The sequence below is a fragment of the Sorex araneus genome, chromosome X, assembly GCF_027595985.1.
Source record: "Sorex araneus isolate mSorAra2 chromosome X, mSorAra2.pri, whole genome shotgun sequence".
NCBI classification, from domain to species: domain Eukaryota; kingdom Metazoa; phylum Chordata; class Mammalia; order Eulipotyphla; family Soricidae; genus Sorex; species Sorex araneus.
The window spans coordinates 337249237-337271899 of record NC_073313.1 but is presented as its reverse complement, the minus strand read 5'-3'; the positions used below and the strand labels follow the sequence as shown (position 1 = coordinate 337271899).

The 22663-nt window shown below is 42.5% G+C and overlaps 1 protein-coding gene across 3 annotated transcripts in view; it reads right to left on the bottom strand.

Annotated features, from left to right (window-relative positions):
* Positions 1-1372: 1372 nt before the first annotated feature.
* The window catches only part of SNTG2 (syntrophin gamma 2), a 439433-nt gene continuing 418142 nt past the window's right edge, over positions 1373-22663 (bottom strand). For all 3 annotated transcript variants that reach the window (XM_055120048.1, XM_055120049.1, XM_055120050.1), the window contains one exon: positions 1373-2592. In XM_055120048.1, coding sequence (XP_054976023.1) covers positions 2461-2592 — 132 coding nt within the window. In that variant the 3' untranslated portion in view covers positions 1373-2460. The remainder of the gene's footprint in view (positions 2593-22663) is intronic.

Genomic DNA, 22663 nt, shown 5'->3' with positions numbered 1-22663 from the left:
TATTTCAGGCTGAAGAATCATGGGTCTGGGCTCTGAGCTGGGGGAGCTAACACCTGAGATTCGAGGGCTTCAGCTCCTGCTTGCCCCACATCACCTGGCCTTAAACTATGGGTGGACTCTTGCTGGTCTCTCTCTCCATAATCAGTGCAATGAGAACAGTGAGACCACCAATCTACCCAGGTGGGTATGAAAAGACAGAAATCATGAGTATGCAGCCCTCAGCAAAATCTAGGCAACCATGAGTTTTCAAGAGCTGTGCAGTGTTTTATGGAATTCCTATTGGTAATTGAAATACAAAATGAGAAGATTTTAGGGTGAGCTGCATATATCCCCTAGGAAGATTAAAGTGACTTTGAGTCCAGCACTGTCAGAGGCTGACAGAAGCAACCACTGCCCTTACCAAGTTGTGTTTGCAGGACAAGACACTAATTCAGAGTTGTTTTACCCTTCCCCCTGGTCTATACTGGAAGAGCCAGGCTGGTACTTTTGGGAAATGCATGTGCAGACCCCAGAACTTTGCATCACTGTGTAGTGACTGATAGGCAGGGGCCAGAAGTGGAAGAGAAAGACAGGTGGGCATTAGGTCAACTGCTTCATCTGGATAAGAAGAAAACTTTTGCTGCTTTTTAATAAAAAGACTCTGAGTTATCCAAAAGTATGTATTTATACAAATATAAAATAAATTTTGGTATCACATCTTGCAGGGAAAAGATATTAGCTAGGAAGGCAAATGTTAAAAGATCTTTTTATGGAAGCAATAAAATCATCACAATTTCCTCATGCAGTAGGCCTATTCTTGAGTCAATTTGGGTACTTTGGTATAAGGAAGAAAATAAGAATTGATTTAAATATGGAGATCAAATATTCATCCATAAGAGAACCTGGAGATGAGGTCATTTCTACCTTTAACTTTTTCAGTTGGTGAATATTTTATAAACTTCTAACTTCTATTGCTTCTAATAGTAATGTTGATTGGAAGTTTGAGTTAATGCAGGAATAAAGAAGATGATTTTTTTTATCTACATCTACAAAGAAGATGATTTTTTCTACTATTCTGTAAATGCCAATATCAGAATATTACTTAAAATTCACAAATATTTAAAATTTGCTATGTTCAAGTTGGAGTATTCCAAGGAAACCATTCAAAAGTAAATGGGACCGAATGGATAGAATAGTGGGTATGGCGTTTTCCGTCATGCAGCTGACGTGAGTTCAAAACTCAGCATCACATATATTCCTTGAGCAGAGTTAGTTAGGAGAGATCCATAAGGACAGATAGAGGAGAAATCTCCGAGTACTGCTGGCCTGTTGCTCCAAAATACAAACGAAACAAAACAAAAGAACACACATAAGCAAAAGAATGACAACAACAAAAAGTAAATGGGAATTTTATATAGAGTATATACATATAATATATATTCTATAGATAGATACCTTCGAAAAAGAATATATCTTCAAACACATAAAAACCTTTAATTATAAATATTTAATATATTATAAATTAAAATATCACCTTCTTTGTAAATAAAAATACAACAAGGAATGTATTTGCAGTGACCCAGAAATAGTGGCTGGAATTTCAATCATGTTGAAGAACACCATACAGTGGCTAAAGCACATTTGCCTTCCAAAATAAAATGTAGGTACCATATACTGTTTTTTCTTAGAATTATCTTCCTGTACTTTACAGTCTGATGATTTTATGTTCTCCCTGTACTTGTAGCCTTGAGAAAGGAGTACATAATTTTGAGATTTTCTAACTAAAGTCTGCATCCCTACAAACAATGGGGGGATACCATTAAATTCATTTTGATAACAAACATAGAGAATCTAATCTTCTTAGAAGTAATATGCAATATGAGAAACAAGAAAAGAAAAGGTGTATTTTATGAATTAGGAAAATAAATAATCATTTGAATGGCTATATTTTCTAACAGGATCACAGTTTAATTACAACTAACATTAAAATTAAATAATTAGAATAGATTTCCCTGTCCCACAGATTTCCATTGTGCATCTCTCAAATAAACCTTTTATACACTGTCTCCTTAAGAAGATGGCATACTAAGTAAACTTCAAAGAAAGCCTTTACTGCTTGAGGAAGTAAAATGGTGAGCTCTAATATTTTGCACTCTAAATTCTATAAAAATAAAGTCTGGATTTCCCCAAGTATGAAGTAGGCCTGAGGGGTTGATACCATTTTCACCTGATTTGCAGGAATGTCAGTGATGGAATCAATTCCCATGGAAGCTGAGTTCTCAGAACCACAGCTTAGCTTGTACAGAGTCTGATTAACTCATCACATAAGTATGACCCGTCTCTGGAAACTAGTGACATATTTTATTGGTATCACAACTATAGGCTCATTATAAAATCACACAAAGTTGCAACATTGTGCAGGAAAGATTCATTTCTTAAGAAAATAATTTAATTTTCAGCACTCAGCAGAAGCACTTTTAGTTAGTTGCTGTACATGTATTTTCTTGCGACGCTCTGACTATCTATGAACATGGGGTCCACAGAGGCCACCTTGGCTGCGATGAAGGAGTGAATGCAGTGCAGGACACATGTTAGATCCTGAAACTCCAGCTCCTGCAAGAAACATTAACATTAATTGTGTTTTGTAAATACCTAGAAAGTGCCTTACAAAAATAGCTAACAAATTCTGTACTTTGTGAACACCAAATAATTTAGCCAAGTAAACTACAAGACATATGAAAGGTTCAAAGTAATGCAGCAATGGCTGTGAACACTCAAATATACCGACTTTCTTGCACTCATATCCTAAAAATCGAGCATGAATTCTTAACTTTCTTTTACTCCATATAGACTGATACCCATTTCTGGTTTTGGGATTTGAACTCAATCCCTGTCACCTGACAAACAGTGTCATGACCTCAGTCTTCAGTCTGAGCCAATCTTCAGCCGGTCCTGGTCAGCGCTTCCTGTGATGCTTTGACTTAAAGTCAGAGCAAGAGGATTCTGGGATCCAGTTCATTAGAATGAAGTTTTGTGTGTTTGATCTCTGTGAGTATGTACATGAACAGGCACATGAATGGCATGTGAAACTACGTGGGTGTGCATGAGTAGATGTGTTTGTGCATGTGTATATGCATATACACGAATCTATATCTGTGTGCAAAGACCATCCTTGAGAGCAGCCAACAGCTGTGTGGAGCTGATGGGAAAAATTCGTAGGACATACTGTTTACTCTCAGCCTGTTACCATACCCACAGGGGAACAAGATATCTTACTCAAAGGGGGTATTCTCTTAAGAAATGGTTGTGCACAAGAAAGAAAAATATTTAGGGGGCTGGAGCAATAGCACAGTGGGTAGGGCATTTGCCTTGCACACGGCCGGCCTGGGTTCGATTCCCAGCATCCCATATGGTCCCCTGAGCACCACCAGAGTAATTCCTGAGTGCAGAACCACGAGTAACCCCTGTGCATTGCCAGGTGTGACCCCAAAAAAGAAAGACAAAAATATTGAAAGTACTCAAAATTCTGATCCCTGCTTCCCCATTTAAAAGATCTCAAACACTACTTCAAAGCAAATATAGAACACAAATTCTTATCATTTCTCTTCTTGAGACCTCCTTTCCCACATATCTACCATGTTATAATAGCATGAAAGTCTGAACCTTCTTGCTGATACCTACGTTCATGAAACAACTACTTAAAAGTTATACTGGCTGGGTAGAACAATAGTAATGCCCTGATGTTTTTAATGATACACTATGAGAACAACAAAATTCTTTCTAAGGTGACTGCTAACTGATTAACATCCTGATAACTAAGTCTTGTCAAACTATTGCATAGCTCAAATGTGTCTTTCCCAGAAGAGTTCCTGAAAGCAGCTTCTCTGAGGTTTTTAACCTGGGACCAGGAAAGAGGGCAGCTCACACCAGGGAGTCATTCTTCACCATCCTTCAGGCTTCTCAGCCATTACTCTTCATAGCTGAGATCAATACTTCCAAAGTTCAATACTTCACCATTCCTTTAGACTTGAACTTCACCCAGATCCTTCTCTTTGGATCATTTTGGAAGCCATTCCTTGAATGGCTTGGGGGCAGGACTGTGTCTACCCACCAAAGTTGTGGGAGACTAGCAAGGACACAGGAGGAGGAAGTTAGCATTTATACCTGGTGTGGCCAGTGCGGGAAGTATAAACTGTATTTCTTCTGCTGCTATGGCGGGGGGGGGGGGAGGAGGAAGGGAGGGAGGGAGGGGGAGAGAAAGAGAGAGAGAGACTGGGAGTCTGGGAAGAGGGACTCAGAACAGAGGAACGCGCTAGTGATGATAGAAACATAATCATATGCAGTGCCAGGTTCCTGCACTTGAAATTGACCCACTGTGCAGTTCACAGAACAAAGGACTTTGACTTTCTTTAATTCCTCCCTTGCATGAAAGTGACTGTCATGGGGATAGCTGTACAGTTAATTGACTATTATTTAAGATACTATAGTCTATTTAATTTTTTACTGAGTGTTGAGCAAAATAGATGATTATGAACATTCACCCAAATTAGGTTGTGAGTATACTTAGCATTTAAGAATCTGTCTAAAGAATCATTATACTTGTAGCTCAATAATCCTCACCTCTCACTGAAAAACTTAAGAAGTTACCTAGTCCCATGCTAACTGTGACTCAGGCTTGATCCAACAGTTATACCAACGTCCCATGACTGTGCTTCATATCCCTTAGTCATTGTGATTAGAGAAAAAGGAGAACCAAAGAATTTGCTGAAAGAAACCCAGGGCTTTAACACATTTAATATAACAAGCTTAATTCAAGTGCCAAAGAGCTCCCAGTTGGTGGTCATTCTGGGAATTGTCTTCTTAGACTTAAATTTTGCAGACTTTTCTCCCTGCTCTGTGAAGTAGCATTTTGCATGAAGGAGACGGTCCGATCCTGTTTGGAATTTTGGGACAACAGCGACATCAGTCAGGCAAAACCTTCGATTGAATATGATGTGATCAATTTCATTGTGGAACTGTCCACCGGGAGACTCCCATGTCCAGCATTTAGATTCGGCCTTCTGGAACTGTGAGTTACCATGGATGGTCTTGGTTGACATGATGAATTCAGATAGTCTCTCACGCTGATCATTCCATTCTAGGCCATGTGTCCCAATGTGGAGTTCTTCGGGCGACCTTCTCGGACCTATCTTGGCTTTAAAATCACCAACAATGATCTTGTAGAAGGTGTGGTCTTCTTTACAGAACTTCTCCAGTTCCATGTAAAACCTCTCAATTTCTTTTTCATCGTAGTTGGAAGTTGGTGTGTAGATGGTGAAGATAGAAACTGCAGGCAGTGAGCCACATCTATTCAAGTGTAATCATCCAATTCGGGTTGTTAGGCCTTTGAATGAATTGATGCTCATGGCAAAGTTCGTGTAGACAAGGACACCAATGCCACCAACGCCTCTATTGTCACATGTTCCGAGGAACAATTCTTCTCCAGTGTCGAAAATGGCGTGATGTGCTTGATGTCTCCTCGTTTCGGTCAGACCAATGATGTCGTACTTGATCTTCTGCACTTGCACCATCAGGTCCTCGATGGATGCTTCTGATGCCAGTGACCGTGCATTGAACGTACAGACAATCATCTTAGTCTTTCTTCGTTTTGGCAGTCTAGTTCGTCCCCAAGATTTTTTCAGCCTCTCTTTGCTCATCTTTCTTAACGCTGCCGTATTGGGGGCTCTTTCGGTGATAGATGAATGAGGCCAATTGTTGTTACTGTTGTTGGCATATCGAATACGCGATGGGTAGCTTGCTAGGCTCTGCCGTGCGGGTGAGATACTCTTGATAGCTTGCCGGGCTCTCCGAGAGAGACGGAGGCTTTTAGGGTGGCCTCCAATCGCCCTTAGAGGTGTTACTCGTGTCATCCTGAATAGAATAGGCAGAACACTAGACGAAGGACAACCATGTGAGCAAGCTGGGTTCTGAAGAGGATTCAGCACGATAGACCATATCCACACATTGACCAAACTCATTGAAGTTTTGCGAGAGTTCAAGATGCCACTCTGTCTAACGTTCATCGACTTAAAGAAGGCCTTCTATTCTGTTGAGACTGAAGGTCATCGAAGCCTTGGCCAAACAGGGCGTTCAAACTCAATATATCAAAATCCTCCACGAGCTGCATTGTGGATTCACCACCAGGATCTCACCATTCTACAAGGAAGTGATCATTGATGTAAAGAGAGGGGTGCGGCAAGGTGATACCATTTCACCGAAACTCTTCAGTGCCACCCTTGAGAACATCATGCAACAACTGGAATGGGAAGGAATGGGAGTGAAGATAGATGGTTGGCAATTACACTACCTCTGCTTCGCTGATGACATCGTTCTCATAACGCCAAACATTATCCAAGCGGCATAAATGCTGGCCTACTTCGACCGTGAGTGTGGAAAGATCGGACTGCATCTGAATCTCAACAAGACGATGTTCATAAAAAATGAACTGGTCCCTGAAGCTCCATTTGCTCTCAATGGAACTAACATCTCTGAATGCACCAGCTATGTGTACCTGCATTGAGAAATCAACATGGTGCCAGAACTGCGCAGGAGGAAGAGAGTAGCGTGGAATGCATTCAAGAGTGTCGAAGAGGTGGTTAAGATAACGAAGAACCTTCAACTCCAGGCACATCTTTTCGATTCCACCATTCTTCCTGCACTAACATATGCCTCAGAGACCTGGGCCCTACGCAAGCAGAATGAGAATGCTATTAGGGTATCCCAAAGAGGAATCGAAAAAGCTATGCTGGGAATATCATGTCTCACTCAAGTGAGAGAAGGAATCTGGAGTTCTGACCTCCGTCAAAAATCAGGGATGCTGTCTCGTTTGCCAAGGCATCAAAAATCAGATGGGCCGGTCATGTAATGCGATTCAGAGACGACTACTGGACTAGAGCTGTTACAGACTGGATTCCACGGAACATCAGAAGATTTCGTGGCCGCCCACCAACTACATGGTCAGATTTCTTCATCAAATCCCTGAATGAACGATTTGAGGCTCTTTCTGTTCCTGGAGCGAGCAGGTATCATTGGGCTACACTAGCTCGAGACAAGGACAAATGGAGATGTTACTGGCGCCTGCTGGAGCAAATCGAAGATCAACGGGACTATAAGTGATACAAGGGAAGCTTAATTCAAATTATAGATACTTTTCCAGAAAGTAATTACCAAGTTTTTAAAGAGAAATTTTAAGAAGACTCTCAAGCCTATATCATTTGTGCTTTGGGGACTTGTAAATTGAACACTGATTTTCAACTTTCCCAAAGATTTATTCAATAGTAGCTCACTAGGATAAGAGACTAGGTGACAAAGGCAGTCGGCATGAATGAGTGCATCAATTCACAGCTGACATCAATAGCTTTTGGTCTCATAGGTTGGAGTCATGAAAAAAAAAATATCTGTAAACTTTATCAGGACAAAGTGAAAAGACATCACTAAGATTGTAACTTAAAATCTTAGTCAACAGTGTTAAAATCCAGGAGTTAATTGAAAGCTGTATTTCTTTTTCCAAATGGAGAATAAGAAGTCACAGAGCCTATCATAAAACACCAATAAGTCAACTATAGATCCAGCCATGAGGTCTGTGGTCTTGTTCATTTTCTTATCAAACCTCAACGGGAAATTTGCAATGCTAGCCAAAGACTAAGCATTGGAATTTCTGTTGAACTGAACACTCTTGTTGAGTTTCAAATTCTTTGTATACATCAGTACCTACATCATCCCCTAAAGATGCACACATATCACAGGATGTCAGATGTGGGTCTTATGAACAGAATTTCTAGACTCTGTGAGTTTTTGCTACAGAACAGTAACTAGACAGGCACAGAGAGCCCAAGGCATTGGGTTAGAAGTTACATTGAAATGTGATGCTATCAACTGAGCAGCACTACCAAGAATGTGTCTGGTAATATTAAGTGTTATTATATTATTTCAAAACAGCTCTTGATTCAAATTGACTGAGAGAAAGTAGAGTTTAAGAAAAACAAAATATCTTTTGTGATTACAATTTACTAAGTTAATTATACTGTCTCAGTGACATAGAAAGTAGAGTTTAGAAAGACAAAATATCTTTTGTGGTTACAATTTACTAAGTTAATCGTATTGTCTCAGTGACACAGCATGCTTTGCTGCTCAAACTTCTTTTTTAAAAATGGGGATATTTGAGGGCTATTTAAGAAATGCTGCAACAAAGCTCTAAGGTTGCCAGGTTATCATTCAACTGGGTACATCATTACGGTGAAATTCCCCTTGTTCTGGGAGAGAACAGAGTATGTTAATAATGCAATCATATAATCCTAGGATGTTATGACTTGAAAGGAAATCATACAACATTACAGTTTTGTGTCAGACTCCAAGACAGGATAATGGAATGGATAGATCTTGTGTTTGAGGTTTAGTGAAAGAAAAAAAAAAGAAATGTGCAGGAAACTATTTGAGGTGTATGAGGAGCATAGAGGAAGAGTGGGAAACACTAGAGGTGCCACAGGCTCAGTGCCAACAGAGGTAACGACCTTGAACTAGTCCCTAAGCACACTTGCCTATGGAGTTTGTTCCCCAAAGGGACTAACTGAGCCTAGGGACAAGCATGAAAAAGAGTAACAGGAATTGTTCTGCAAAACCAAGTTTCCCTGAGCCATGCGACCCCCATTTTATTTTAAGAGCATTCTTATTTATAGATATTATTTTTACAAAATCACCCATACCCTTCTCCCCCAAAGAAGGGTTGCTCATCTGTGTGTATGTGCTACATTTAAGGAGGCACAAGAGAACGCACGATACTTCTGCTTTTGGAAAGGAGGAAAGAAAATCACTAGGAATTGAACATCCAAAGAAAGAAAACAAACCACTAGTTTTTCTCTACTAATCGTGAAAAAAAAGGTATTTAACAAGATAAGGCAAGGGGTTTTTTTTTCCTTGTTGCAGTGGATTCCTTCAAGGGGCCTCTGGGAATAAAAGGGTCTAGCTCAGGACTCATCTGACCCCCTAGTCCCATCTCTAGTACTCTAAGTTGGGCTGGTGGAATGAATACAAATGGGAATTCTCAGAAACATGCTGATATGGTGGACTGGGGTCTGGGTGACCATGTGAGCTCCTTAGAGTTGGAGAGAGGTAGAAAGTCTGAGCAGGAAGGCCCTGGACCCCAGTCTTCCTGGCTGGTCAGTTATTGAGCACAATGGAAAGTCTGTAATAGAATGGATACAGTAGCACTGTAGCACTGTCATCCTGTTGTTCATTGATTTGCTGGAGCAGGGACCAGTGACATCACCATTGTGAGACTCACTGTTACTGTTTTTGGCATATCAAATATGCCATGGGTAGCTTGCCAGGCTCTGCCATGCGGGCGGAATACTCTTGGTAGCTTGCTGGGCTCTCCAAGAGAGAGAGACGGAGGGATTGAACCTGGGTCGACCACATGCAAGGCAAACAACCTACCCACTGTGCTATCGCTCCAGTCCAGGATGGATACAGTAAGGAAATAAATTATTTTCTGAAACCATAAGAAATAACCAGACTGACAACACCTCAGTGTCCAGTTACAAAAGTTCTGATAAAAGTATTCAGTAGATATTTGAAAGTCACTAACTTTGACATAATTTGTTATAGCAACAACAACAAAACATTAATATACTTAAAAAATATAATATACTTCCTTTATTCAATGGGAGGATATATAGTATATTTTCTGGGCTCACAGACGTGAAGTAATTAAGGTAAATAATTGTAGCTGACAAAATTGATATTTTGAGTAATACTGCTAACTTGAAGAAATACTGTATAAATTAAAAGTTACCTTTTCATGATTAAAAAAAGATTTTTTTAATTTTTAAAAATTTTATTTATTTTTATTTTTTCTGCTACCTAAAAGCAGAGGAAGTTACTTCAGCATAATAAAAGACATATATAAAATGTGCAAAAATTAACTTCAAACTTACTAAGTGAGGCACTCAATGACAAATACATGATTTCACGTATGAGAGATGTCTAACCAGCCAAACTCACAGAACCAAAGTAGAATGGTGGGAGAAAGGGCTGGGGGATGGGGTGCAGCTACGCTGTTCTCTGGCTAGAGTTTCAATTGTGCAAGATACAGACATTCCGGAGATCACAACACATAACAATGTAAGTGTATCTGACACTATTAGACCACACACTAATAACAACCATTAAGAGAATAGACGTTATCTCATTTATTTTTCATGAAAGTACTTTTATCATAAAAAGAAAGGATTCTGAATTCTGGAATGCTCCATGACTTCCCGGAGCACAGTGGGATGGCACAAAGGGCACCAACACTGAGAAAGGGCGATGGAACCCAGCCGGCTGCATGCCGTGCATGGGCACTGCTCGGCCCTGGCCTCAGGACAGCACTCCAGGGCATGCCTCTCCCTGATGCAGAGGGGAAACGGGCTGAGGCCCGCCAATAAAGCCAACAGCCTGGAAGCAAGACTATACCAGGACTCTGCTAGGCGAGAGCCCATGGTACTTCTACTCAGCCATGTGTGCACATTTAAAGAGTTTTCAAGTTCGAAGCGCTTCATCTCATGCAACAGTCCAGCCAACTACATTTCTAACACGCAGCACTGTTTGGATGAAAACCGCATCCAGATAGACAAGAAAGCTGAGGGTGGTGCTGGAGGGGAAGGCAGTGGGGTAGAGATGGAACCACTGTGACAATGATGGCTCGAAATGATCACTCTGGGTAAGAACTGCCTGCTGAAATAGGTAAAGGAACAATCCCGATAACCGATAACCTCTCAGTATCTGTATTGCAAGTTATAATGCCCAAAAGGAGAGAAAGAGACAGAGTGAGAGACAGAAACAGAGAGACAGAGAGAGAAAAAAAGAGAGGGAGACAGAGCCAGAGACAGAGAGAGAGAAGAGACAGACAGAGACAGAGAGACAGAGAAAGACATAGAGAGACAGAGACAGAGAGAGACAGAGCCAGAGACAGAGAGAGAAGAGACAGACAGACAGAGAGACAGAGAAAGACATAGAGAGACAGAGACAGAGAGAGACAGAGCCAGAGACAGAGAGAAGAGACAGACAGAGACAGAGAGACAGAGAAAGACATAGAGAGACAGAGACAGAGAGAGACAGAGCCAGAGACAGAGAGAGAAGAGACAGACAGACAGAGAGACAGAGAAAGACATAGAGAGACAGAGACAGAGAGAGACAGAGCCAGAGACAGAGAGAAGAGACAGACAGAGACAGAGAGACAGAGAAAGATATAGAGAGACAGAGACATAGAGAGACAGAGCCAGAGAGAGAGAGAGAAGAGAGAGCGAGAGCGAGAGAGAGAGAGAGAGAGAGAGAGAGAGAGAGAGAGAGAGAAGAAAAGTGCTTCCCATAGAACAGAGGCAGGCTGGAGGTGGGGACTGTGGCAAAAGGGAGGGAAACTGGGGTCACTGGTGGGGTGGAAATATATACTGGGGGAGGGATGGGTGTTGGAACATTGTATGACAGAATCTCTAGAAAGAAAAGAAGGAAGGAAAGAAGGAAGAAAGAAAAGGAAGCAAGCTGAGGGTGAGAGAACTCAGACAGGGCCCTGAGGCTGGGCAGCTGTCATCAAATGCCAGCCTGTTCCCTCCCTTCCCGCCAAGCATTTCCCACCACACACTTTCCTTTCCCACATATTTGTTCAAACAATTTTGATTTCTAGAAAATACATATCTCATAGCGGCTGCAATACTGATTTCAACTATGATCTATAGTTGGGCACAATGATCAACTTCCCTGAATCTGACTACCCTAAACTTTTCCCTAATTAGGTAAAACTTTTAGGGAGCCACGAGGTGCTATGCTGCAGTCGTCAAAAATGAATAACGAGGTCACCCACACTTGAGCAAACATTTTTCTCTCCCAACCCTTACTCTCAGGCAGGTGCCATCTGTCATGCGAGTGACACTTTCAATCAACACAGAGATGCTAATATCACCCGCATGTCCTCAATAAATCTCCTCCAGTAGAAGTCACATTCTTGACTGAACTATCTGTATTTCCACCTCGGTGCACCTATTGCCAGACATTTGTCAAAAACGTCTGTGAGGTGATTGACGTCCCTTGCGAGGAACAGCAGTCATCCGGGGTTTTCGCTTTCCCTAATTGTCATCTAATGACCCTATGCACGAGGGGACAAATGTGAAGTCTATAACCGCTTAAGAGAACAGTTTCCACTCAGGTGAAGCAATTCTCTTTGAATACACTCACGCAAAGCCAGTCAGGCCTCATCACTACCCTCTCCCGCTGACGTCAGTGCAGGGGCTTGGTAAGCTGGTGGCCAAATCTATACCTGAAATATGTCATTGTTAAGCCGGTGAATGATATCAAGAAGACATTAATCATGTGGAATAACCACATCCTGCAATATGACAGAACACATATGCATGGTCTATCTGCAAGGGTCTCAGATCCCACCTGACCACTCTTTGATATTTTGTTTTTGAACATAATAATTCTGGACCACCAGGTGGAGAAACACATACCCCGAGTCTTGAATCTTGGTTCTCCCACTCACTGATGCTACACCCCAGCTGGCATGCCCTGGGGACTGTGATCACAGGACCTGCCAACCCTTGTTGTAAAAACTGCCTGTAGGGTGGTTACCAATCCTCTAACCACTGGCTGGCAACATTCCTGAAGATTCTATACATGGCAATCCATGAGACTGTGGCCCTGAGGTGAATCATAAGGCAGAGTGTGGCCCAACCACCAACCATAATGGCCACATCCAAGCAGAGCCAGTTAGGGCTGGAAATTTTAATTTCAATGAGGTACTTGTTCCTGGGAACCAGTGAGAGAGACAATCTAATAAGTTGGGCTGAGTATTGATGAGCCAGTCAGGGTCCAAGTGCCCTATTAATGCAACAATTTACTGTCCACTTCTTTGGAAATTTACCTGGGGTAGCCTCTCCTCTCTCTCTGATTCAGATTCATTCGGCTGCATTCAAAAGATTTACCTTCCGTCAATAAATTGCTCATCTGTAACCTTTAAAGGTTACTCTATAACTCACCTCTGCATGCCCGGCACTGGGCCGTGAAAGCGCCCTGGCTATTTCTCTGGCTCACGTTTTTAAACCACCTTTTCCCCTTCAGCACATAATGAAATCATAACTTCATAAATTTTATTTATACTAAAGCTCAGCATTATTACCCTGCCAGGATACTCAAAAAAAAAAAAAAAAATCTGACGACTCCAAACAGCCCAGAATCTATCACTTGTGCTTGCTTCCCTTTCCCCAGAGGCTGCATTTTAGAGGTGAACCCTTGCTCTAGGTAAAGTTGTTTTTGCAAAATAGAGTCTGTATCCTGAGTAGCAGCTCCAGAGTTTTCAGATACATGCCGTGAAGAGACAGCAAGAGCCTGAAGAGCACCAGGCCTCCCCTTCCCCCCCGGTTATGCAAACATTTTATTTGGAAATGCCCAAATTCTAAATACATGAAGTCTCACACTTATTTTACAACAAAGTGAATTTTTTAAAGTTGTAGCACAGAAGTTCATTCATTCTTAATTGCTAAAAAGTGAAAATAGAAATATTGCAGTACAGTACAAGAAAAGAATTTTTCAGGTTGCTTTAAGCAAAAATAATTTACAAGCGCCTGTAAGGCAGGTACCAATTCTTGCCTATCAGACACAGGCCATTTGAGTGTCTTTGACCTCAGTGAGGGATATCCATGGCACTGGGCTTACTTTCTTTTTAATGAGGAGAGTTGAAAAGCCTATGAAAAATAATATATACCTTCTTCAGAAGCATGTGGACATTTGTTTCCACTTTCTCACTAAAGAAATATAACACTTAGCATCACTTTCTCACTTTTCATTATGAATGTTAATTGTGTTTCTTTGGAACAAAAGCTTTAGTCTTCACTTGAGTCCTAAGAGCACTGTAGGTGGGCACATAAAGCAACATTTCCCCCTCCCATGCCCTTTTGGGTAAGTTTCAGTCTTTCTAGATACAATATATTTCATTGTTTACCAAACCCTAGGAAGTTTTGTAGAGAGGAGTAAAAGGGCTAATAAAAATAGACTGGACCATCTGGAGAGCTTTGTTCAGGCTGTGAGGAAGACTGTCCAGGGGTGCCATGCTGTGGGGTGACCTACAACCACATCCTTCCACAAGTTTCCAAGTGCACTCTTCGTCACAGGTCCATCATAATTAAAATAGTTGTGGGCAGCCTCTTTCCAGAAGAATCTCCTTTCTTCTGAAATAGTAGCTTCCAGTGATTTCCCTTAAGGGGAAACTCAACTGGGAGGGGACCCTGGGGGCAGCAGATACTCAGGAAATGCACAATAGTCAAAAATTGGAAATAACCCAAGTGTCCAAGAACAGATGGCTGAATAAAAAAATTGTGGTATGTGCACAGCAGAATATGTATGAATCAGTTCTAAGAAAGGATGAAATCAGGCAATTTACTCATGACATGGATGGATCTGGAGTATCATGCTGACTGAAGTGAACCAGCAGGAGAGGGGTAGATACAGAGTTTTATATGTGATATATAAAGAAACACAGTAAGGGAATACAAAAAGTCAAAGGCAACTAAACTGAAGCGTTGCTCTACAGAACTGAGTTTACCTGGTGTGGGGGAGGGCAGGGGGAGCTGAAGGGTTGAAACATGAGGCGTCCTTGGGGCACTGATAGCAGGCAGTGGACAGTCTGGTGGGAAGAGGGTATGCATATGCATAAAACCCTATCATTAACAGTAGGATAAATCACAGCACAGTGGGTAAGGTGCCTTGCACGTGGCTGACCCAGGTTTGATTCCTCCGCCCCTCTCGGAGAGCCCGCCAAGCTACTGAGAGTATCCCGCCCTCACAGCAAAGCCTGACAAGCTACCCGTGGCGTATTCAATATGCCTAAAACAGTAACAACAAGTCTCACAATGGAGATGTTACTTGTGCCCACTCGATGTGCAAATCGATGAACAATGGGATGATGGTGCTACAGTGCTACTTAAGTTATAAATAAATAAATAAATAAAAATAAATAAATAAAAAATAAATAAATAAACATGGGAAAAGAAAAAAGAAATGCTCCAGAATCTGGAGCTTCCTATTGCCTTCTGAGAATGCATATGCAAATGACTTATTTTTTTTTAGGAAATTAAAATCATTTAAAAATATCTTTACACAGATACCATCATTCATTATGCAAAAAAGCCTAAAGGAGCTAGGGGAGGGGAGGGGAGTCGATGCAGCACAGAAATGACCCCGAGGAGTCTCCAAGAACCACAGCCATAAAATCTCTTTCAGTATCAATTTTGTCTGGTTCTATAATGTTCTTCATAATTGAGCAGAAGCTGGTGACAGTGGCTCACATTGATGTCTGGGTTCTAGTTCAAAAGTATGGGACTGGGCTCCCCAAACGGCTCAGAGAAGCTTCCCCTAAAATGTTTGGAGCAGCTTTCTCCACTGAGGCAGGTACCTGGGTAAGTGGCTCTTAGGTCCCTGGAGGCCCTGTGAGCCTGAAGAAGCTGTAGCCTTTGCGCAAATTAAGAAGCAGATGACCTAAAGCCGGGGTCTTCTCCGGAAACAACCACTTCACAGAAACTGTCTTCAGGCGGGGCAAACCTCCAGAGGCCAGGCTTGAGCCCTGAAGTCATTCTCTGTTCTTTGGAAGCTTCTCTCTGCCTGACGCCTCAGGCAAAGGAAAGAGGCCCCTGATTTGCCCCATTTCCCTTAGAATTTACAGTTCTGTACATTCTCCATGCGTACGTGATCAAATTTGATCTTTCTCTTTCCAATGCATCTGTATGATACTTTTTGTTATTCACCCAGCTTCAGAAGAACCAGGACAGAGGGGATTTTGCTCTGAGTTGCTCAATAGCCACTTCCTCTCAGGGCAGGAATCAAAGCCCTCTCACCGGCAGACCAGCCCAACAGAGCATTCCATTCCTCTGCCCCAGACCTGGGCTTTTAAGACCCAGTGCCTAACCAGGTGGGCTTCTTCTTTTCTGCCCGGCACTTCTCACTCCTTCCTCTCCCACACAGCTGTCTGCTGCATGCTGACGCAGCTCTTGTTTTTGGTGGAATCTAAAACACTCCTTTCCTTACTGTGCTAACATTTAAGGCAGAGACAAACACAACCAGAATAAGTAAGTGAATCTATATTCTGATGGACAGTAATGAGCAAAATGGGAGAATGTAGGATAACATTGATTTGTCCTTTCTCCCTTGCTACAGAGAACTTAAGTTTTCCAGATAATACCCATCACAGTGCTCCTGAAGCACCTCCATTCCTCTGTGTTTATTGGGATGCAGCTCTAAACATTTTAGGATAACATTGGCATGTCCTGTTTCACTTGCCACAGGGAGCTCAGGTTTATCACAGTGCTCCTGAGGCACTTCCATTCCATGGTACTTCTCTGTAAACTCCTCTTTATGCTCTCTTCCCCAACCAGTCTATTACTTTCCCCCCTAATCAGACTCTGTTAACTTGTAAGGTCAGATTCATCAGAAATCTATAATTTTATATGTATGAATAAAATATTGGGACTGGAGCAATAGCACAGCGGGTAGGGTGTTTGCTTTGCCTGTGGCCGACCTGGGTTCAATTCCTCTGTCCCTCTCAGAGAGCCCAGCAAGCCACTGAATGTATCCCTCCCACATAGCAGAGCCTGGCAAGCTACCTGTGGCATATTCCATATGACAAAACTAGTAACAAGTCTCACAATGGAGACATTACTGGTGCCTGCTCAAGCAAATGGATGAACAATGGGATGACAGTGCTACAGTGCTACTGAGTGAAATATTGCCTTTCTCCTCTCCTTATGTTTTTTGAATAGTTTACTTTAAAGCAATGTCCTTTTTGTATGGACAAAGGAAGACAGTTAATATTATCCTTTGTGACTTGGGAGTAAATTGTCCCCAAACAATCCGCACTCTGGGGCATCTGCTTTCTCAATTTAAGCCTCAGTTGCCCTTAGTTCCTAGCACTCCAAAAGCAAGGTCCCGATGAGGGACCAAATGGACGCAGGGCGAGCTGTGAGCTACCCTGGCATCAAAATGGGCCAGGTCAAAGCGCTATGATACTCAACCAGAAGTTGAGAGCCTGGTCATGGACAAATGCTGTCATGATCCAAAAGTAACGATGAGATTAGGACCCTGCTAGGGTTAGGAAAGCCTAATCTGGCCTGAACACTGTAGTCTGAGATCAAGATGCCTCCATGAGAGCAATTCTATAAGCTTAATGTATCTCTTACTTTGTCCATACAAAAATGAATATTATGAATATTATATTTGTTGGACATAATATTTATATTATTATGTAATTATTATATGACATAATTATTATATTATTAGACATAATATAATAATTTGTTTGTTGGACAAGGAGAGGAGAAACACACCCATGGGGTTCCGCTCTTGGGTGGGTTTTCCTGCTGAATGAGAATCTGTCCTAGAAGCAGCTTTCCCTGAGGGCAAGACTTTACCTCTGTTGATTGTATGGCCACACCTATGTGTAAGCTCCAACCCCTCAATGCTTGGGGATTTAACTAGGCTGTAAGAGTGGGCTGAGGGATCCAGGGCAAAAAGGATAATGAAGGGGGATCCAGGAGGAGAATTAGGTAGCATGGAACAGGGATAAGCAGAAGGAGAATCAGAAAAGAATGGAGATGGGAATGGAATAAACTGCAACTGACACCAACCAGCCTGGTCCTCATTCCTTCCTTCACCTGCCCATCATCATTGGCTTCCCCGGAGTGGGGGAAGTGGCGTGAGACTTCTGAACTCAAGCGGTAAGAGAGACAGGTGCAAGAGGCCCCATTCGTAATTTATTTTTAGTAAATATACAGAAGAAAAAATCTGGAGGCCAGGCAAATGTCAGGGTCAAGAGTAGCTAAATCCTCTGGGAAATGTGGACTGTCCTGTCCTCCTAACCCCCCACCCCATCCCCCACAACCAGGAGTTTGGAAGGAGCAGAGACCCAGGGGCCATTGGGATTCCAGGCAGATTTCTCCCCTTCTCTATCTAGATGCCTCCATCTTTGCTGTAGTCCAGGCTTGGGCCACTGCCAGGCTGGTCTGAGGAGGGAAGACCCAGCTGGGTGAGACGGGGATGGGCTGAGCTTGATGCAGAACCTATCCTGCTAACTCCCTGCCAGGAAAATCAAGTAGCCAGATGAAGTAAAGCTTCCTAAGACTCTCCAGGTAAATGTTCCCACAGTTGGGGAGTAAGGAATGACCCCTCAGCAGATATGTTCTCTCTGACTCTTATTAGAGGAGTGAACTCAAAAAGGCACAAAGCACAGTACTGAGTACCTTGATTTGTATCGATTAGGCCCTCCAAACAGTCTTTTATTTTCTAGATAATCTCTCTTCTAAAGTTGTTGCTGAGTTAAAAGAAGAGAAAAAGCCTTGGGCCAGAGAGATTGCACATGGGTTAAAGCTTGCCTTGCCCATGGTTGCCCCAATTAGATTTCTGGCACCACATATGGTTCCCTGAGCACTGTCAGGAGTACTCCCTGAGCACAGAGCCAAAAGGAAGTCTTGAGCACTCCAGATGTGGACCCCCAAACAAAAAGAATGAGAAACAAAAAACAAAAAGCCTAAACAAACCTGAGCCGTTTGGACCTTGACAGGCTCCACTTCCACTGTCAGAGGTTGGGTAACGGCCCCGCCTCTGCTTCTCCAAAACAGAGTTGGAAATTTGGGTCTTTGGAAAATAGAAGCACAAACCTCCAGGACAGAGGCCTGAAACAGAGAGGTCTGAACTGATACCTTGCTGAGTTCTCTCTGATTTACACTCTGCCTTGCAAATAGATTAAATTGCAAATAAAATTAAATGAGATGCAACTGGTTGGGGCTGGAGCCATACATAGTGCAGCAGGCAGGGCACGTTCCTTGCACACAGCCAACTAGGGTTTGATCCCTGACATCCCATATGGTCCTCAGAGTCTATCACTAGCAGTGATCCCTGAACAAAAAGGCAGGAGGGCCTCCCAAGCATTGCTGGGTGTGACCCCAAACTAAAAAGAGATTAAATGAGATGCTGCTTATAAAACCAGTTCTAATACAAACACTTCTAGACAAATCTGTTACCGCTTTTGTGCCAGCTCCTCCTTCACCTGCAAAATGGGCAGGTTTTGTTCTGGGAACAAAGGGAAGAAAATTTACTGTAATCAGCTCTATGTGAATATTTCCATGTTAATTCAGCATATTAATCATAATCAATGAAAGAACGACTTTTCCTTTAGGAAAGAAAGTCAATCACAAGAACTCAAGTGCTTAGAGGTGATCCAAGTAATGATTAACACAGTCATGTTCAATTGTGGAGCGACAAATCATTTAATGTCAAATTGGCTGTTCGTTGTTTTTTATGAATTGCATCATTTTGGGTAAACATAGGCAATTACTCGAGAATGATTTCCTGTTATGCTCTTCTCAGCTGGCAGCACAGGGATCATGTCTCTGTTAAAAGATGCCACGTACAACAGCATGTTGTTATTTACTATTTATTAAATTCTAGCAGGAAAGCAGCTCCATGAAACTACAACAGAATACATGAAGAATTTCCACTCTTCTAATAGGAAAGGTTTGCTCCTCAGATCTTGGGAAGGATTAATAATGGCATTTAATAAACAGGATGCTGGGCAATATCTCATTTACTTATTAAATGCCAGGTCTGTCACCTGTGTGCATAGTCTGTATCCCCTCCTGTTTTCTAGGTAACAGCAGAAGTTTGGATAACCTCTCTGGATTAAGTGAAGTTAGCATACGGGTTACCCAGATCAGCAAATGCAATAGATGTAAGATTTGGGCTTTAATAGTTACCCAGATTTCTCTGAGGAAGAAGAGAGGAGACTACTTAGTGTTGGGTCCACACCCACTTTTTGGAGAGTGGGAGATAAATGAGGCACTTCTCACCATTGCATTTGGGATCACTGTATCATTGTATCACTGTAATCCCGTTGCTCATCAATTGCTTGAGTGGCCACCAGTAATGTCTCCATTGTGGGACTTGTTGTTACTATTTTTGGCATATCAAATATGCCACGGGTAGCTTGCCAGGCTCTGCCGTGCGGGTGAGATACTCTGAGTAGCTTGCCGGGCTCTCCGAGAGGGGCAGAGATACTGAACCCAGGTCGACCGCATGTAAGGCAAACGCCCTACCCGCTGTGCTATTGCTTCAGCCCACATTTGGGATGAGCTTCCATTTGTTCAATATTTTGCATCATGTTCCACTGCGTCACTTTCCAGATGCAAAGCCTCCTCTTTGGTATTGCCAGTGAGTTTGTTCACATGAAAAATGCCAGTGGGTAAGCAGAAATCTGCAAATCCTTTCTTCCACCCTATAAACTCTAAAATGTGTGGGCAGATTAAATTCATTTTCCCCAAGAAATGGCCCCTTTCGTATTAAGGGTTTGTATGGAAAATGGAAGCTTGAAGGCAGATTTAATTCTTTCGTCTAATTTACTTTTTACACACAATCTTGCAGAAAGGGTGTTGTGGAAATCCTGGAGTTGCTGTTCATTCCTGGGTTGATAATCAGGCGCCCCACGTGGCTGGGAGACTGTGTGAGCTGTCACTCTCAATTGCACGAGGTCAATAATCTCACAGTACTTCAGAGGCCTTAGCTGCTTAGAAATTCGCTCAGAATCTTAAAAACAGAAAAATCACCCATGGTCACCTAAGCACTTTTAAAACGGCCTTTGGGCTGCGGCGGGTGTCTGGTCACTGTGGAATTAAGTGGCTCTCGCCAAGCTCAGCTAAGAAGCAGCACCGTGCAGCTTTTCCTCTTAATATGCATCGGCTTAAAGATCACACACACACAAAAATAAACAACCCATCACAGTGCGTGCATCATTTTACTTATGAGACATGACAAGGCTTCCACTCAATTGAAAGGTACACTCGGAGATGAAATCATGGCGCCATCTGGAAAAATGCAAACCAGCGTTCCGTCACCTCTAATGTCAGTGTCAGGTTTGCGCAGGGCTTGAGGTGGCTTCGTGGAGAGTACAGGTCATGAGAAGGTGTCACTAGTGCCACTTGTGTTGTGCCACTGAACTCAGAGCTTGAAACATCATTGCCAACCACCCGTATGATTCAACTAATTGGATTTCATCAAAATTAATAAAATTCAGTGCAAGGTCTTGAAAATTCAAGGTCATTTTCAAGAGAACAGGAAGACAAGCTACAGAATAAAAGAACGTGTTTCTATGTCACACATCTGATAAGAGGCCCACATCCAGAAGTTAACAAAAGTTGAACTCTAACCTGGTCCAACTTTAACAGAGATCTTTCCTTTAGCAGAGACCTTTAGACACAGAAAATGGCTGAGGAATGCTGCAAAGAAGGTAGGTACAACTTCCTAGGACATGAGACTGAGATACAGAATCAGAAAAGAACAACAGATAATAAATAGCACACAGGGTGACTAAGAGGGGCCAGGACAGACTGATATTGAATCTGGGAAGTCAGGCCCATGATGGGGACAGATTGTTTTGTAGACTGTTTTAAGGAGTGAGCATTTATTGAATGGCTTAGGAGCTGATAACCAACCGGTTGTGTTCCCTTTTGTGGACAAGCCACCATCTTTATCCTGAAAATGAGGACTGCATAAAAAAGATATTCCAGGCCCATGAGAATGCTGTTCAATGCTACCGACATGGTTGCTAAAGCTTCAAAGTGAGTGCTGAGATTTCCCCAGTGTTTCCCAAAACCTGCATCCAGGGAACATTGAGCTTCCCATTTACCAAGTGGGCCTCTAACATCTGCTGTGAGCTCACACAGGTCTATCTTCCCCAGCTCCATGTCCTGGGCAATTGCCTATCATCTCCACTCTGAACTCTTCCTAACAAGAAGGCAATGACATGACATGGTATTTTCTACTGCCACTGCTGAGAGAGGGAGTTCAACTATGTTTTTCTATTAGTGTGACTAATATGGTTTTGTAGACACTGCCTCCATAGACTCAACCAAAATAAGAACCTTTTTGAAACTGCCTAGCTAGCTCAGCAACCTCATTTCTGGAATGGGCCAACTATTAGCCTGCAGCAAAAGCTCCTAGGGAGAGAAAAGAAAAAAAGAAAGGAAAAAAAGCTTTAAGGGAGAATTAAATGAGGAAAGGAGGGAGGGATGGAAGGAGGGTGAGAGAAAGGAAGGAAGGAAGGAAGGAAGGAAGGAAGAGGAAGGAAGGAAGGAAGGAAGGAAGGAAGGAAGGAAGGAAGGAAGGAAGGAAGGAAGGAAGGAAGGAAGGAAGGAAGAAGAGAGGGAGAGAGGGAGGGAGGGAAGGAGGGAGTGAAGGAGGGAGGGAGGGAGAGGGAGGGAGGAAGCACAGGGTAAGTTATTTTTTGCTTCAGCTTCCTTGAGAATAATTATAATTCTTCAGAGTCTATCTGATTTGTCTGGGAAGCGAGCTATACTGCAGTGTACCTTATTCTCTCTTTGTTCAAGCTCTTCCTGCGTATACTCATCTTCACGAGGAACACGGCTGGTGCTCTGGGAGACAGGGACCTTTCTCTGATGATGCTTTGCCTTTGGTGGGGGCCCACTTCATACTCCCTGCTTTCTGAAACATACCATCAGTTTCTATCAGTAATAAGGGCTGTGGCTTTCATGGTTTTATTTTCAGAGAAAGCCTGAGCTTCCCTTTCAGCAACCAACAGATTTACTAGTTTGACCTCTCAATGTTTAAGTGTAAACTT